Source organism: Cydia fagiglandana, chromosome 3 (assembly GCF_963556715.1).
Source record: "Cydia fagiglandana chromosome 3, ilCydFagi1.1, whole genome shotgun sequence".
NCBI lineage: Eukaryota > Metazoa > Arthropoda > Insecta > Lepidoptera > Tortricidae > Cydia > Cydia fagiglandana.
The window spans coordinates 591,753-610,249 of NC_085934.1; the positions used below are offsets into that span (position 1 = coordinate 591,753).

Sequence of the window (18,497 nt, forward strand, 5' to 3'; positions counted from 1 at the left end):
AGGGGAACGACTTCAAGGTCACCAAGGAGTAAGATACATCTCTAACACATATATACATGCAGCACATTACAGGGTGCCAGCAGGCACGCGCGGGCTGATGCTGATGCAGGCCGTGGACTACTGCCAGCAGGAGCAGGGGAACGACTTCAAGGTCACCAAGGAGTAAGATACATCTCTAACACATATATACATGCAGCACATTACAGGGTGCCAGCAGGCACGCGCGGGCTGATGCTGATGCAGGCCGTGGACTACTGCCAGCAGGAGCAGGGGAACGACTTCAAGGTCACCAAGGAGTAAGATACAACTCTAACTCATATACAGTCTTCATCAGATATATAACGGAGCGGCCAAGGCGCTCGCAAATATCTGAGCACGCCTCTATTGTCAAGGAGTGCTTGTTTAGATATTGTGAACACCTTGGTCACTCCGATCTATCTGAAGGCAACTGTATAAAGGTATCATAGCATAGGAGTTGAGGTTACGCACACGACAACACGTCTTGTTAACGACAGCGCGATTTGGATTATATTATTTTTCGTACTATACGATTCTCTACAAACTTCTTGCGCGCGCAGCTAGACTGCTTTGGAATGAACTGTCGCCCGCGGTATTTCCGGACAGATACGACCTTCAAACCTTAACCTTAAAATGCCCATCGCAACGCCCATCTTAAATCCGGCTTGGCACTAGCAACGGCTTTTATTTATTTATGTAAAGTTGGTCTTCCAGCGAGATGTCGTGGACGCAGGTGGGGCAGGAGCTGACCCGCTGGGCGCGCTTCCTCGAGAACTACCACTCGGACACCATCCAGGGCATCATAGACCACAGCGGCGTGCCCCGCGACCAGATATGGCCGTGAGTTCAAATAACAATTTCGAAACAGGTATTTCATCACATACCTACATACATCACTGGCTCAGTGACCCAAAGAGGATCTTAGACTTTGACACAAGAGAGCGCCACTCTGCCCTATTCTGCGCCACTTCGCGCCAGTTGGGTATTCCGAGGGCGGACAGGTCTTTTTGGGCTTCGTCACTCCAGCGGTGTCTGGGACGCCAAGACGGACGTTTTCCGCCCGGTATGTGGGGCACCACATACGCTCTTCTCGCAGCACGATCCTCCCCCATCCTCTCCACACACATCATCATCATTTTTCATCACACTTGCTCGAAAAAGATCTTATTTCATGCAGGTGTACTGGAGGACAAAAGGCCTATATTGTTCCCGTGGGACTCTGAAAAAATTATGTCACTAATTCATACGAACCAAGTAGATTTAAATGAGTTTAATTTTTTATGTGTATGTTTAAAAATATTTAATTTGATTAATTTAAAAGTCTTAAAATGTTTTTTACACAATTTTCAATCAAGACTAAATCCCGGTGGGCCTGTGCCTTTCAGTTACCCCCCACGTTGCACAATGTACTATTACAAATTTCATCATTTATGTCGTGTCTTGGCTTTACGAGCACTTAGTCTTGTTTCGAAACATCGTCCGAGGTAATTTTTTAACTCATTTATACAATCAAGTCTAGTTTTAGTTTCACGATGTCATTTAATTATACCACAGGGAGATAGAGCAAAGCCACGGCGACCCAACAACGCTAGTCCCACTGGTGGGCCGCCTGGTGCTGGCCGGGCTGGGCTCGGCGCCGCTCGGCACGGTGCTGCAGTGTCTGCACATAGCCACCGACGCGGCCGCCGTGCTGCGACATCTGGCGGACACCAGTGGACACAGGTACAAAACATAGATGGCGTTGGAAGTAGGGCATGCTCCCGGGAATTCCCGAGACTGATTTTTCTCGAGAATTCCCGGGAACGGGCACTTTCAGCCAGTATCGGAACTGGAAACAAAATTCCCGGGAAAATATCGAAATTTCGGGAAATTTATAATTGATATGTTATATCGATTTATGTCTAATTGCGAATTGGCTACAAGCCGAAATTATGTTGTACATACATATATATAGAAAAAAATATATATATATGTATGTATATACATGTATATATATATTTTTTCTAAAACAATACTTTGTTCAACAGAGCAATGGTATATGAGTACGTTTTCTTCGACTGGTTACATTTGTAACCGATTAAGATCTTAAGTGAAGAAGAGTTTAAGTGACAGAGTTTAGATGCGATCAGTTATTTACCCTCATATTACCAGCAAATGAGAGCTAGAGGAACAGCCACACGAATGGAACGTTAGTGTCATCTGTCCAGTCCACAAAAAAGGCTTGAAAAAGAGATGCTCAAACTATCGAGGAATCGCTTTACTCAATACAGCGTACAAAGTTTTGTCCAACGTACTGCTCAAGAGGCTGGAACCATATTCTGAAAGAATCCTTGGGGATTACCAATGTGGTTTCCGCAGAAACCGCAGCACGACGGACCAGATTTTCTTGCTCAAAGAGATTATGAAGAAGAAGTGGGAGAGTACCTCCCTAGAAAACTAGTAGTACAGCAACAAAAGAGAGTAGGATGCGTGTCAGGGTAGGCGGTAAGCTGACCGAGGAATTCAAGGTGATGACCGGTCTAAAGCAGGAAGATACCTTATCACTCGTGCTCTTCAACTTAACCCTTGAAAATGTTGTCCGAAAAGTGTTAACGTTGGACATAAGGCTGGAATTGAGCGGCAAGCACAAAGTGATAGGGTACGCGGACGACCTGGCTTTATTAGGGGAAAGCCGCGATGAAGTAGTACAGGCAGCCAGTGTCTTGGAGCGAAAGGCCCCTAGGATAGGTCACAGGATTAACCGGTCAAAAACTGAATACACGAAGCTCTACAAAAATACACGAGTTCAGCGCGGAAGTCTCCATGTTGGGGGTAGGAGGAGATCAATATTCGCATCTAAAACGCCATGCGATGCAGCGCAGCCCTCCATAAAGTGTTGATGTCCAGGATTCTCAGCAGAAATACTAAGTTAAGGATATATAAGACCGTTATCCGACCAATCCTTATGTATGGGTGCGAGGCCTGAACACTAACACAAAAAGAGGAAAGTCAGCTCCTGGTAGCGGAAAGAAAGACCTTTCGTAAGATCCTGGGACCTATCAAAAGAGACAACGGCACGTGGAGGATACGGGAGAACGGCGAAATCGAGGAGTTGGTGGCCGGACCCAATATCATCGGCGAAACGAAATCCCACAGACTTCGCTGGTTCGGTCACCTATTAAGATTGGGAGAGGATCGGGCTACCAAGTGGGCATACCTGGGAAGACCGACTGGTGGCCGCCCGGTAGGTCGGCCCAAGTACCACTGGGGAGACAGTGTGGAAGCAGATCTGTGTCAGCTTTAAGCCGATAATTGGCAGGAAACGGCGCAGGATCGGGAAAAGTGGCGTGCTTTCGTTTCGGAGGCCAAAACCCTTTTTGGGTTGCTGAGCCGTATTAGTTAGTTAGTTAGTTGAATCTTAGAAAACGTCTGAATTTGACTAATGACATCATAGATAGGTATATTTTAGTGGAAATAAAAACCGTTAAGTATGATTTAGTTTAAAAACTAATAGAAATATTAATTAATCATTTTGTTATAATCAATTCAATCAAATGTAAACTTTTTTAATTTTCCCGAAATTTCCCGAATTCCCGGGATTTCTCGGAACTGTTCCTGACCCAATCCCGGGAAATTTGAAACCTTTCCCGAGACTGATATTGCATGCCCTAGTTGGAAGCGACGCTTAAGAAAAAAAATGTGCCGATTTAAAAAAATGTCTATTAAACATTTAACTTTAAGGTAAAATAGGTTTAGAGGATGCGAGAAGGAACATGAAGGTAAAATGGAATTAGAAATTTTCTACTTCATATAACAAACAATATAAAATTCAAAATTTTTAAAATTCAAAGATGTTTTCGGCAAGTAGGCACTATACACACTGCGAGTGTACCAAAAAATTAGAATACTTGTTTAACATTACATGAAAATACATACTTAATATTTTCATGCAACTCAAATTACTCAAAACAAGCTCGTTTTGGGCGCTGTAGGTATTTCATAACTAAAATTTGCATTAAATAATTTTCTTGCATGAAGTTTTATAAATGCTCATACCTCTCCCTGCTCATTTTCAGTGAAGTACCGACCCTAGTGACGCGCATAATCCAATACCACAAAGAAGGCATCAAGCTCCCCGACGACCTCATCGAGACCGTCATGCAGCAGGCCACCGCGGCCGGCCTCCCGCCGCACAGGCAGATCGGCCTCCTGGCCCTCAGCGACAAGGGGCAGATGGAAGACTCGGGGGACCTGGCTAAAGTGGCCCAGTATACCGTGGACTTGATAAAGACGGAGTTCAGTAATGAGGAGTACGCTCAGGAGTTGACGGGTGAGTGTTTTAGAAGAATCTAGTAAATTTTTCGGTGAGAATATTGTTGGAAGACAAAGGGCAAGGTCTCTGGATAGACTGCTTCAAACGTAAGTAAGATAGGTATACAGAGATTTACCAGGAATATTTGTCATATAGAACGTCATATAGAAGTGGCCACGGTTGTTGTTCCACCGCACAAGCAGATCAGTCTCCTGGCCTTAAGCGACAAGGGGCAGATGGAAGACTCAGGGGATCTGGCTAACGTGGCTCAGTATACCTTGGACTATGGAGTTCAGTAATTAATGAGGATGAGGAGAAGGCTCAGGAATTGACGGTTGAGTGTTTAAGAAGGTAGACCTTAACACTCAACAGAATACCTATATAGTAACAGGACAAAACGGACTAATATGCGCCGGTTGGGGCTGAGTTGTAGGCTACCAACGGGGTCACAGGCGGCGGATAGTGAACGGCCACCAGATATGGTGGTTAGCTGCGAATACGATGAATAAGCAGTCCCCGACCAAACAACGGCATGATTAGCAGGATGTAGTGGGATTCTTGGTGGGACAAGTCTCTCTAGAAAAAACTACAAATATCCAATGACAATCTTGTGACGTGGCGAGACAATGCCGCCAATAAATAAGCATTCCCCTGATGTCGGGCAGCAGCGACAACAGTACTGGATAGAGGCCGAGGAAGTGGCTTCTGGTAGGGCTCTAGATCAGACATCAAGGAGCGAGAAATCGGTTCTTGAGCTGCGGTGTGGAAGGCAAGTGAAAGCGCGGTGAAAAGCGAAGCGGCGGCGCGGTGCGGTGCGGTGCGGTGGGGGGGTGCGGTGTGAAGTGAAGTGAAGTGAGTGAGTGAGTGGCATTAGGTGGGGAATTTGTAATACTTAAGCTAAAACCTATTCAATGTTTTTTTTTACAATTTTAATATTATGTGACACCATAGCATGCGGGTGAACATGTTCATATAGATGTTAGATAAAAATAATAAAATTATGATGAGTATCTTATCAATTAATTATGTTAAGCATAATTATTGAAGCCAGTCTTACTTATTCAATCAAATAAACTATTCGTATTATATAATTTTAACCCAATAAAATACAATGGAATGTTAAAATTAAAATTTAAGGAAAGAGGATAAGTAAATATTATGTACCTACTTATTATCTTATAAAATTCAATTTCTTTTGTAACAGGGGGGTTGTAGGTATCCTGATAATCACAATAATGTGGGTAGGCTAAGCAATACATGAATAAAGTAGTTTATGCTCGGTAATGGTCGTTTGTATATCTCCTGACAGGAAACCACCACACAAATTTCCCAAAAAAAGGAGTATATGGAAATGCAAAGTACACGAAGAAACGTTCCTGACAACGGGCTTCCACGACGTAACATTCCGTGGCGACGGGGAAAAATGATTGGACATTTGTTACGGCACGACAACTTCTTTAAAACCATCATAGAAGGCAAGATAGAAGGAAAGAGAGGCAGGGGCAGACCAAGACGTAGCTATATAGACCAAATAAAAGAAATAGCTGGTGTCGTGTCGTATCAAGAGGTCAAAGCTATGGCTTATGAGAGGGAGAAATGGAAAATACTCCACCGACAAGAGGATACCTCTTAAATTGAAGAAGAGAGAAGATGCGCCGAAAGTATGTTTTCAAAATAGCGAAATTTTACTCAAAAATACACTTCGTATAGTTTTCGTATATCGTACACGAAAGTGTCAGAAACAACATTACATTTTTTCATGTGAAAGTATAAAAAAAAAAACAGAAAACATATTGAGCAATTCTTGAAACTTGGTCACCTGTTTATTTGATACAAGCATTTCATTGTAAGAGCCATCTTAAGATTCCACGGTTCTACAGACACTATTGTATATTTCCAGAGGAAATGCTGATGACGGACGAGGGCCGACGAGAGGCGTTCAACCAACTATTAGAGCTGGCGGAGACCTTCGCTCGCAGGAAGGCGCTCGTGGACGTGGTCAACTGCTGGCCTCCTAGCAGAGATAGGTATATACAAGCACTATGTAACGCTTGCACGCATGTTTTCAAAGGCAATTTAGGGCCGGTTGCACGAAACTGTTCGTATCGTTAGAGTTCGCAATTATTTTATGTATGGAAAGTTTTATAAGTGGCGCGCCGGGTCGCGCCGGCTGACGTTGATCAGTCTGTCAAATGTGGTTGGTGCAACTGGCCCTTATAAACCTCGTAAGGCCGTATTACAACTGAAAACTCATAAATAATGAAGTAATTTTTGCTTTAACAGCGAGTCCCGCAGCATCCAGTTCCTGTACTGCCAGAATCTACTGTCCGACTGCGAGCAGCACGAGTCACGGGTGGTCATCAAACTGCTGCTGCGGCGGCCGCAACTCACTCAACAGGTAACTGACGAAACTACACCTTATGTCGTTACAGTAAGGTGTATATGCAGAATCTACTGTCCGACTGCGAGCAGCACGAGTCACGGGTGGTCATCAAACTGCTGCTGCGGCGGCCGCAACTCACTCAACAGGTAACTGACGAAACTACACCTTATGTCGTTACAGTAAGGTGTATATGCAGAATCTAATGTCCGACTGCGAGATATATAGATAGATCTATATCTATCTCGTGCTGCTCGCAGTCGGACATTCGATTCTGCAGATTTGACCTATCCATTCACATCATCATCATCATTTTAGCCACCATCAGGGTCAGAGGACAGGTGGAGGGTCTTATCGGGTCAGAAGTTCAGGGTGTTGATGTCCATGAGCGGATTGTATTGTAATATGCACACTTGAAAAATAAAGTACATACATAACAGCATTTCGTATAACTTCTTGAATCATTTACTCAATTCTTCACTAGATGGCGCTGCGATCGAGATAGTTTGCGCAAATGCCTGGTTTCCATAAAATACACGTAACGCTCGTAGAAGTCTGTCACGGTAACTGAATCGACAAAAAAAATCTACATTATTGCTATCACGGGTTATTGTAAGATAACATTAGTGATAATTATCAGACTGAGCATAAAGTCGATATTGATAGTCCACGCCAGGGATGTTGCGGATGCACATTTTTTGTCATCCGCGGATGCGGATATTTAAAGCCTCACATCCGCGGATACGGATGCGGATGTCAAGATTTGTTACTCAAAAAACGTCAATTGTTACATTTTTTGTATTTTTTATTAAAAAAAACGAAACGTTTAGTATTTGAACAAGAATATATAGGTATTTTATTTAATAAACAATAACGTGGCCGGTTTCGACGAAAGACGATTTCGTTATATATCATGACGAAATTACCTAGCACTTACGCCAGCGGTGCCGTCTCTAATACGTTCCCGTTACCTACTTGGTCGACATCCGCATCATGCGGATGCTCCGCATCAATTTTATGCGGATGCGGATGTTGAAAATAATGCGGATGTTCCGCGGATGCGGATGCGAATATTCGCAACATCCCTGGTCCACGCAGTGCAAGTGTCATTTTAAACGTCAAACATCTGCGAAATTATGACGTATAAATAACACTTACATTGCGTGGGCTATCAAAATCGCTGCAGACTTTTCTTGGTCTAACTCTATCTAAATAACATAATTCAATATTTATGATTCTATCTGTTAGCAATGTATTGAATATTGCATGCAAGTTCTCGCACCGTGTAAATGGGGCTTTAAATTGGTACCTATACCATTCCTAACGTTGACTTTTTAAGTCAGTTACCCAATTGTTCGCTAGATGGCGCTGCGGTCGAGATAGATGGCGCAAGCGTTTGGTTTCCGTAGAATATACATGATGCTCGTAGGAGTCTGTTACGGTACAGAATAAATAATAGTACAAAAATTGTACTTTTTTGGGTATCACGGGTTATTGTCACAATAACTTCAGTGATTCATAATTATGACATATTATATAGGGTGTTTGGTACATCGTTTGCCAAATTAAAACGGCAGATAGGTTGAGTCGTTTGCTATCTTCTCAGGCCTAGAAATTTTTAATTTGGCGTATTTTTTTTTTCACTTTACACCAGTTTCTTGTAAATTTCAAATTTTTACTTGCATAGTAGTAGTGAATAGAATCAGGCGTACTTTGCGGAAATCCAAATTAATTAAAACCAAAATACCTATTACTTTGCTAATCCGCGTAAAAGCGAGTTCTTTTACGCGCATTAGCAAAGTAATATTTTGGTTTTAATTTGCATAGTAGTAAAAAAAACCATGGCCAATTTTGTTTTTCTAGGCATGAGAAGATAGCTCGACCTATCTGCCGTTTTAATTTGGCAAACGATGTACCAAACACACTGTATAACTCCGTATAAGATAAATAAAGTCTAAAAAAAAACCTGCCTAAGAAAAAAAAGATGGCGCACACACCTTTGGCCTATTCTCGGCTAGATGGCGTTGACGACACCGTTTGATTTTTAACACATATTAGTGAAAGAACATGGGTCAGTATGGAACAATAAAAATTAAACATATTTTGATTAATTTATACATTTTCAATTTTATTTTAAGTTTTAATCGTGTGTCGATAGATGGCAGTAAATGTACCGTGACTACAAAATTTACTTTGGCAATAGCCCTCTATACTATCGATTCTCTTTGATATTACTAAACTAATAATTATCTGCAATTTGGCCACCGAATGGAGTTGGCCCGTCGAAGCAGTTTACACTTACAGATAGCACGCGACCCTTTAAAAACCTGTGCACTCCGTTTTGAAGAACCCCATACTATAACTTATTTACTTTCTTATTTCTGTTTCAGGAAGTAAAATGGCTGACCTCGGACGTGTCGGGCACGTCGATCGTGAGCGCCCTCTGGGTGGTGCTGCTGGCCAAGTGCGACCGGGACCAGCTGCTGTGGCTGGCCCGCAAACACAAGGTAAGCTGATACCATACACTAAACCTCCATTCACCATTAAATTCCATCAAATCTACCACTGTGTTGCCAGTAAAATGAAACGTTTTATTAATATAGTTGGTCAAGCAGATCTTGTCAGTAGAAAAAGGCGGCAAATTTGAAAAATGTAGGCGCGAAGGGATATCGTCTCATAGAAAATTTGAATTTCGCGCCTTTTTCTACTGACAAGATTTGCTTGACCATCTATAGTAAATATATTATCAGCGGAAGAATGCACATAAGTAAATAATTTCCTATTAATTTTAAATACAATATTTAAATGCTTATTTTAAATAATCAGTCTTCTAAAAAAAGCTGTCCCATTAATTAATATTGAATTATAACTATTTTGAGGTAGAAAAGTTCGTATTGAATTGGTAACACTTCAGGTGTAAACAACATTTGGTATTCCGTTTTAATACAATAACATTATCGTCTTACGATGCGCGTATATTTTTATACCTTAAAACCTAAATTCGAAAACGACAAGTACAGGATAATGTAAAACGGCCTTATGGGTACCATGATGGATTTATGGAGGCCATGACACTTACTTGTCAAGTCAAGTTGTCACTTCATTCGGCATCTGGGGGGCTACCGCGAAAACCGAAATTCGCAAATTGCGGGGATCTTTCTCTTTTACTCCAATGAAGGCGTAATAAGTGTGACAGAGAAAAATGCCCGCAATTTGCGAACTTCGATTTTCGCGGTTATAGCCCTGACGTCTGTCTTGAGCGCTCGAATGTTTTCCTATCCCGTCGTGGTGATTTCCTTTGTTAAGTTTTTGTTTCTTGTTAAGTTTTTCGTTAAGTTTGTGTTGTTTCTTTTTGTTGATACTAATACTGTGTTAAGTTTGTACCGCGAACGTGAGTTTTGCTTTTACGAAAGCAAAATGGAACCTGTGGCAGGTCCCTCTCACATGAAGGAGAATATTTCTCTCTCCGCTATAAATATTTACTATATAAATAAAAAAATATCTAAGAGTCGAAATATCGGCGACACATTTAACGAAAGCCCTGCATTCATGTCGTTGGCTGCGTTTCAGTAAAGGTATAAAAAATGGAGTCTATATTTTGACGTAGCTTCCATATTCCATACAAAAAGGGATTTTATTAAGTACGTTCTTTACCTTCAGTTAGAAAATTAATTTTACATTATCACAAAAAGGTTGGTGACATTGTGACAGTGACATTTCTTGGTAGATTTGATGGAATTTAATGGTGAATGGAGGTTTAGGAATCTAGTCTATAGTCGCACCAATAAAAGTCTGCCGCGGATTTGATTGCCCACGCACAGTTTTTTGTTACGCTTTTTTTGACATTTGGTTTGATTGACATTTAGATTTTATTCTAGAAATTCTAGACTAGTATTTTTTTATACAATTTTTTAAATGTTTGTCGATCCTTTTGTGAAATTCTTAGTGTTAAATTTGATCTGTATAATAATCCAATGTTATTATGGAATAATATTAACATCAATAAATTGCTCTGATAATTAGATTAAGATTAATTACGATTCATAAGAGCTTGTTGCTAGGCCTACATGAATAAAGTATATTTTGAGTTGAGTTGAGTGTAAGTGTTATGTATACGTCATAATTTCATAGAAGCTTGACGTTAAATGACACTTGCACTGCGTGGGCTATCAAAATCGCTGCAGACTTTTTACGGTCTGACTATAGTAGGAGATTACAGCAATTATTTCATGCAACCGATGATGCCAAAAATGCGGGGGTGCGCGGGACGAGGTGAGCGAAGTCCCGTGCCGTGATTGGTCCGTTCAAAGACATGGACGTCACACAAAGAAACTTTCGACTCGAACATGGAGTAAAATTACCGTATGCGTGACAGAGGGGGTAGCGCGACTATGCTCAGTCTGGAGGGTGTTTTGTCTGTGGCTGTTACAGAGTATTTACATATTTTATTCGCAAAATCCACGATGACGCTTGGTTCCAGACACTCGCAAGTAGGCGAGCCAAGCGTCATCAGCCCGACATCTGTTCGCCGCGGGCACACTACACCTGCCTGTTTTGCGGTCGTGGTTGCCGCTCCCGTATTGGCGATAAATTATGTTTTATCCCTTTCTTACATTTGTACATTTATTTATTTGTTTCGTACATTTGTAAGAAAGGGATAAAACATAATTTATCTAAAGCAAGCCCTTAAAATTTTATGATAAAGGGGGTAAATATTTTCAACAAATGGTGTGGCATTATTATTGTGGATGTGGACATTTGGATGATATTGTGATAAGAAAGCGATTTTAACACACAACGCAACAATGCCTGGATGGTAGGGAGCGCGCGTGAACTACCGGGGGCAGCACAAGAGCCACAGAATAAATAATAGTACTATCGTACAGAAATTAATCTTCCTACAAAACCGAAGTTTGACAGCGGTTCAGGGTCGAATCTTGCTATTCCTTTCTAATACAGTGAAACCTGGTTAAGTGGGACCTGGATAAGTGAGATCCTCTATAGCTGGGACTCATGGTGCGGTCCCGACACTTTGGCACTGAATTACCTCTGTTACTGAGAAAAAACGAACCTCTATAACTGGGATTCGTTGTTGTGATTTTATAGTCACATTTACCTCTATAATTGAGGCAGAGAGTGTATTTTACCTCTTTTACTGAGACTATATTTATAAGATTACATTTTCCTAATTGTTTTTTAGAATTTTATAGTGAATTGACTTCTGTATCTGAGATAACGTCAATCTTTGACCTCTCTAACTTGGACTTCATTGAAAAATGTCCGTATTCTTACTAACTCTTAGTTTATCCACAAATTCCGCATTTGCCTAATTGTGTCTAAACAACTTTAAGTTTGATTTAGTTAATTTATGTAAGTAGTTAAAACTATCGAAACGAAAGCTGAAATTTTGAAAGTAGAACGAAAAAATAAATTTTCATTTATTAAATTTCTAATACGCAATGAAGTCCGTATCAAATTTAATTTAATTTTGAAATATCTATCCTTTGGAGAATCATTCAAAATAAATTCAAAGAAATATTTAAACAGACTTAAAAATATTTAGGGACATGGATTATTTTACCTTATTTATTTTTAAAGATAATTACTAAATACCTTATTAACCACCTCTATAACTGAAGTATACTCTATTCTCACCTCTATTAATGGAACCCTCTGTAAATGAGACAGAAATTTATTTGTACCTGGCTAACTGGGAGCCTGTGTAAGTGGAAAACCTCTTTAAGTGAGACAAATTTGCTCGTCCCTTGAGATTTCACTTATCCAGGTTTCACTGTATATGGCACTATCCCTTTCGGCTGTTTAGGGTTGTCAAAATTCAAGTGATTATCTTATCTGTGGTCGTGCACGCAAAAGCAAGTCAAGTGGTGCCAACCCTAATAATTTCTCGGAGCAATGCTGAGCCGAGCGGAGCCGAGTTTGGCCGATCTCAGGAGTTTCGCACCCCTGCCAGAGCCCCTTGTTGTTGACTTACGTTCAATCCTAACTTACATTACTTATTTCAGAATTACCTCACGAACATTGAAATAGAGGACGACCTAATCAAAGAACTGCTCGACAATGATTATTTCATCATGATAGTCCCAACGCCCCTCTACTCCTCTGCCATAAACTACATCGTGGGCAGCGAGTCCACTGAACAAAACGCCGGCGTGTATTCCATACAGTGGGCCGTCTGCGAGCTGTGCAAACATGGCTACACGGCCGAGGCCGGCCAGCTGCAGTTGATGGCTATGGGGGTGCCCGCGGCTTTGCGCGGATTCACGCAGTCCGTTTTGTATTGTAGGAATTTGTTTAAGAAGTAATGTGTAGGTTAAGGGATATAAGTTATTGAATTATTAAATGGTGCAAACAGTATTGGTGTTTTATTGTTGTATAATTCAGTCTTCCAAAATTATTCCGTTATGAAGTGTAATATTATAATATTATTTCTGAACACACATTTTGATTGAATAGTAATATACTAACTAGTTGCTCTGTGAGCTGTAGACCTCGAAAACCCCCATGGCTCCGACATATTGAAAACAATAAATCTGCTCCGACGAAAAAATTATATTTCATCATCGGACCTGCTCACAAAAATTCACGAGAATCGGTTGAGAATTGCGACCTGAAGAGGAGAACATCGGGACATACATTTGGGCATTTTTGCCCAAACTGAAATGAAGACCTTCGCTACCGCTCGGTCAATAAATAATCCCATATTTACCAATGCGAAAGCGGCTAATCGTAAATCAAGAAGACTACTAACGCCATCTATTAACTGTGTTAATAAATGTCCATTATGAAGTGTATTTATCAAAGTTTAAATTTATTTCACATCATGCAAATAAATTGTCGATGAATTGAAAAAACGTGAGCTAGCAAATATATTTCAAGTATTCAAATCCTATATTTATATGTTTAGAAAATTGTGTAAAAAAAAACAGATTACTGTGAAATGTACGAAAGAAGAGGACTACTAGCGCCATCTATTAATAGCTTATTGTAAGTTACACACACACGATACACGGAAAAAGCAAATTTAAGAATAATAAGTTTTTGTAATATATACCTATATGAATGCATATTTTTGAATTTTGTTATTTAAAGCTAGTAAAATTCAATTGCTTATAGTTCATTTTCAAATTAATTAAAACAATGTCGCCCTGTCACGAAACGCAAAGCTGTCAAATGAACGTCATAGTATTTTAAGACATTTGAGGTTATGTTTCCTTCTCCACAAAAAGATACATAACAAACTCTTAAGAAATTAGGAAACATACGAACAGTAACCATGCTAAGCGCGATTAGAAATACGTTGCGGGTCCCCTTGATAAGCGCGGCGCGTATGTTCCAAACCTCAGCTCCGCTGGAGACGGAGAAATTCGACCACAAACGTATACCAGCCACTGATGAAGGCGTCCAGGGAGAGAAGATCGTAGATTTGGACGCTGTGCTTAAACAGTAAGTGGATTTCGCTGTATCTCCGACTAGACAGTGTCTCATTAAGTTTTTCTCGGTAAACTAACGGTATTCTCTTTAATAAAAACTTGATTAATTTAACTGGCACGATTTTTGCTCATTAAAAGGGATATAATCACTTACTACCTACTTACCTATCCTGACTCGGTATATATTATGATACTTTTCTGGAAGAACACTTCAGTTTTAGTCTACTTTCAATGCCATACATTTAAACACTCCTCGTAATTGATAGTAAAATGCCTAACATGATTGATGATACACAACAGCTATTTACTGTTTATATTTTTAAATTTAACTCATTCACTGCCAAGAACATGCTAAATTGCATTTTGTAATGGGAATAGGGCTCTTGGCACTGAAAGTGTTAATGTAACTATAAGAATTTAAAATCTTTCAGGAAACAGAACCTATTCCCAACCCTAGAATCAGACGATCAGCTATTCGACGGGACGCCATACAAGCAGCTGCCGATCTGCAACATCCGCGTCAGCCACAACAACACCATTGTCACCATGACCGACCACCTCGGGGCCGTGAAGATAATCAAGTCCTGTGGCATGGAAGGGTTCAAGAATACTAAGAAGGGGACCAATATTGCTGCACAGACTACAGCTATTAGTTTAGCTACAGTGAGTTTTTAACATTTAGGTATTCTTATAAAAATCTTTGTACCTCAAAATTAACTTGGTAATTTTTTTTCTCATTCATTAAATTATTTAAAAATCTTTAAATTCATCTTGCAGAATTGTTTTCTTTTTTATGTGCTAATGTAGTGCCCTAATTGTTAAGGCTAATGACTCATTATAGAAATACATGAAAAAAGTTAACTACTTAATCCAAACAGTATTTGGTGCAAAAAAAATATTAGAAAATAACTGATTTATCAGTCCATTCAGCCCTTTATCACATTTTACTTAAATTGCTAACAGATCAATACAGATAATGTATTGATAGGATCCATATTCTATATGAATGTATAATGTACATTTTGTTGTTGTTCTACAGAAAGCAATTGACAGAGGCTACAAGACAATCAGAGTAAGAGTGAGAGGCCTGGGACCAGGTAGACTGGTAAGTTACCTTTTGCTAAAATCCTTAAACATAATATGTAAAATATCCTGCAGCGCTATCCACTTATGGTACAGTCACCTGCAATTATATGCTACACAACAAAGGCCGTAAAAATATCTGACACGATCTTATTTGTAGAGCCATAAGGGGTCATCCATTAATTACATCACACGTTTAGGGGGAGGGAGGGGGTCAAGAAAATGTGACATTGTGACATGGGGGAGGGGGGAGACACAAACTTTGTGACGTCACTTTAACTTCATCAGTAACCGAAAATTTATTTAAATTATTTTATTCGATGTACATTTAAATAACAAGTTTTTAAAACGATAATCGTTTTTAGGGTTCCGTACCCAAAGGGTAAAACGGGACCCTATTACTAAGACTTCGCTGTCCGTCCGTCTGTCACCAGGCTGTATCTCACGAACCGTGATAGCTAGACAGTTGAAATTTTCACAGATGATGTATTTCTGTTGCCGCTATAACAACAAATACTAAAAACAGAATAAAATAAAGATTTAAATGGGGCTCCCATACAACAAACGTGATTTTTGACCAAAGTTAAGCAACGTCGGGAGGGGTCAGTACTTGGATGGGTGACCGTTTTCTTTTTGCTTTATTTTGTTTTTTTTTTTGCATTATGGTACGGAACCCTTCGTGCGCGAGTCCGACTCGCACTTGCCCGGTTTTTATTCCTTTAATTTTCTTTCCTCAGCAGTTTTGGGTTATAAAATTACTAATATTTATATCGTCAAAAATATTTTGATAAAATATTAATAATACTTACGAGGGCTGGCTGGTAAGTCTCCGAAATGAAAGATTAAAAAAAATATAATTAAAAAAGTAATAATGTCATTCTAACCTCTTGGCTTTTACGTTAATGCGGAAGCAATATCAAGTTTTTATAATATAAATAATAATATATTAAAGCGACCTAAAGAAAAACTGTATTCATTTTCGTGAAAATGGAAAAATCGGAAGTGCGTGCGGTAATTAAGTTTTATGTTTTGAAAGGCAAAACTGCAACACAAATTAAAACCAAACTGGATCGCGTTTTAGGATCTTCTTCGCCTTCTTTAAGCACAGTTCACACTTGGGTTGTCGACTTCAGACGTGGTCGGCAGAGCTGTACAGATGCTCCCCGCAGCGGACGGCCCAATGAGGTAACGACTCCGGAAATTATCAACAAAGTAAAAAAAATTGTATTGGATGATCGCCGTGTGAAGTTGGTGGAAATAGCAGAGATGGTAAACATTTCAAAAGAACGTGTTTTTAACATTTTGCACCAACACTTGGAAATGAACAAGCTCTGTGCTCGTTGGGTGCCGCGTCTCTTAACAGACGAGCAAAAACTAACCCGCAAGGATGTTTCGACGGAGTGTTTGAAGAAGTACAGGCATAATCCTAACGAGTTTTTACGTCGCTACATAACGGTTGACGAGACGTGGATCCACCACTACACGCCTGAGACAAAAGAACAGTCTAGGCAGTGGACAAATCGGGGTGAACCTGCCCCTAAGAAAGCAAAAGTGGTTTTGTCAGCCGGTAAAGTAATGGCAACCGTATTTTGGGATTCCAAAGGACTGGTTTTCGTGGATTACCTTCAAAAGGGAAGAACCATTAACGCCCAATATTATGCTGATCTGCTACAAAACCTCGATAACGCAATCAAAGAGAAAAGGCCTCATTTAAATAAGAAAAAAATTTTACTCCATCAGGATAACGCCCCTGTTCACACGGCTAAAATTGCAATGGCTAAAATCGAAGATTTGCACTACGAATTGTTACCTCATCCCCCGTATTCACCAGATTTGGCCCCTTGCGACTTCCATTTGTTCCCAAATCTCAAAAAGTGGCTAGGCGGACAAAAATTTTCGTCGAACTCTGAAGTCATAGAAGCTGTTAATAGGTATTTTGAGGGACTCGAAGAATCGTTTTTTAGAAATGGGATAATAGCCTTGGAGAAACGTTGGGCCAAGTGCGTGGACTCAGAAGGGACCTACGTTGAAAAATAAAATATAACATTTATATATATTGTCTTATTTCTGTGCCGTTTCGGAAACTTATCATCCCGCCCTCGTAGGTACTTACTTAATTCGATTTGGCGATTTCGTAGAAAAAATGTGACGTCACACTAGGGGGGGAGGGGTTTGCCAAATGTGACCAAGTGTGACAAGGAGGGGGGAGGGGTAAAAAAACCTAGAAATTCGTGTGACGTAATTAATGGATGACCCCTAAGGGTGTGTCACATATTTTAACATATTATTGCAGGTGACTGTACATGAGCACCTTCAACCATATCCAATACAATACATTAGGTGCCAATGACTAATAGTTAAATTGCTAATCATTGCACACTAGAGTTTTAAACTGCATTGAGACAGTGTATATTATGTTAGGTACTGTTGAAACAGTGAAATCAGAAATCAGCATTAAAAACAATTAATGTTACAATGTGCCCAAAAACATCATATTGTTTCTGGAAACACGAAAAAGATAGCGAAATTAATTTAGTTTGGATTGACAACATTTTATTTAATTGAATTTAATTCGAATTGACAACATTTTATTTAATTGAATTTAGTTAGGATTGACATCATTGAATTTAGTTTGGATTGACAACATTTTAGTTAATTGTTCCAGGCTGCAATAAAGGGCCTCCAGATGGGAGGGCTGCAGGTCGTCTCCGTCACGGACGCCACCCCCGTCTCGTGCAACCCCCCGCGCCCGAGGAAGGCTAGGCGACTTTAATATAGCACTTATATTAGATTACGTTGTAGTATGCATATTGAAAATATTGTTTTCACCACACCAGCTCGGAAAGGCTTACTTTGCACTTCAAAAACTGATAGCAAAGTTGCATTTTATTCACATGTGAGGCAAAGTAATCAAATGCAAATTTTGAGTTGTTTTCTTATGTTTGTTGGTAGAATTGACTTTTAAATGATGATTTTGGATGATTAATATTTAATAACATTCATTTGAATTTGATTTTGTTTGATATTTTACATTTAATATTTGCTTCGGGTTGGTGTGGTGAAAAATTTTGTGTTTCACTCGGGGGCAAATTTTGTTTAACCCTCGTGCTTTGAAACCCTCGCAACGCTCAAGATTCCATTTTTCGAACCACTCGCTACGCTCGTGGTTCAATTTTGGAATCTTTCGCTTGCTCGGGTATCAATATTAGCACGAGCGGTTAAACAACTACTTTGCCCCCTTGTAAAACAAATAACTATTATTTAAAATAAAAAT

General features: G+C 39.9%; 3 protein-coding genes across 3 annotated transcripts in view; all 3 read left to right on the top strand.

The window, feature by feature from the left end:
* Positions 1 to 13,064, top strand: part of LOC134679800 (NBAS subunit of NRZ tethering complex-like) — a 56,213-nt gene extending 43,149 nt beyond the window's left edge. The window contains exons 36-42 of the mRNA XM_063538688.1: positions 733 to 858; positions 1,573 to 1,740; positions 4,074 to 4,327; positions 6,210 to 6,336; positions 6,593 to 6,707; positions 9,080 to 9,196; positions 12,713 to 13,064. Of these exons, the coding sequence (XP_063394758.1) occupies positions 733 to 858; positions 1,573 to 1,740; positions 4,074 to 4,327; positions 6,210 to 6,336; positions 6,593 to 6,707; positions 9,080 to 9,196; positions 12,713 to 13,012 (1,207 nt within the window). The 3' untranslated portion in view covers positions 13,013 to 13,064. The remainder of the gene's footprint in view (positions 1 to 732; positions 859 to 1,572; positions 1,741 to 4,073; positions 4,328 to 6,209; positions 6,337 to 6,592; positions 6,708 to 9,079; positions 9,197 to 12,712) is intronic.
* Positions 1 to 18,497, top strand: part of LOC134679797 (coiled-coil domain-containing protein 124) — a 108,078-nt gene that overhangs the window by 26,612 nt on the left and 62,969 nt on the right. The window lies entirely within an intron of this gene.
* On the top strand, positions 13,895 to 18,470 carry LOC134679793 (small ribosomal subunit protein uS11m). Its single transcript, XM_063538681.1, has 4 exons — positions 13,895 to 14,153; positions 14,572 to 14,803; positions 15,180 to 15,245; positions 17,889 to 18,470. Exons 1-4 carry the CDS (start codon positions 13,984 to 13,986, stop codon positions 17,994 to 17,996), a joined length of 576 nt encoding a protein of 191 aa, XP_063394751.1. The 5' UTR covers positions 13,895 to 13,983; the 3' UTR covers positions 17,997 to 18,470.

What these genes read in the sequence shown, in the direction of transcription:
- LOC134679793 (XM_063538681.1), top strand. Translation starts at nt 13,984, where the DNA reads ATGCTAAGCGCGATTAGAAATACGTTGCGGGTCCCCTTGATAAGCGCG. An exon ending in TTGGACGCTGTGCTTAAACA is followed by an intron (nt 14,154 to 14,571) that starts GTAAGTGGATTT and finishes AAAATCTTTCAG; the next exon opens with GAAACAGAACCTATTCCCAA. An exon ending in GCCTGGGACCAGGTAGACTG is followed by an intron (nt 15,246 to 17,888) that starts GTAAGTTACCTT and finishes TAATTGTTCCAG; the next exon opens with GCTGCAATAAAGGGCCTCCA.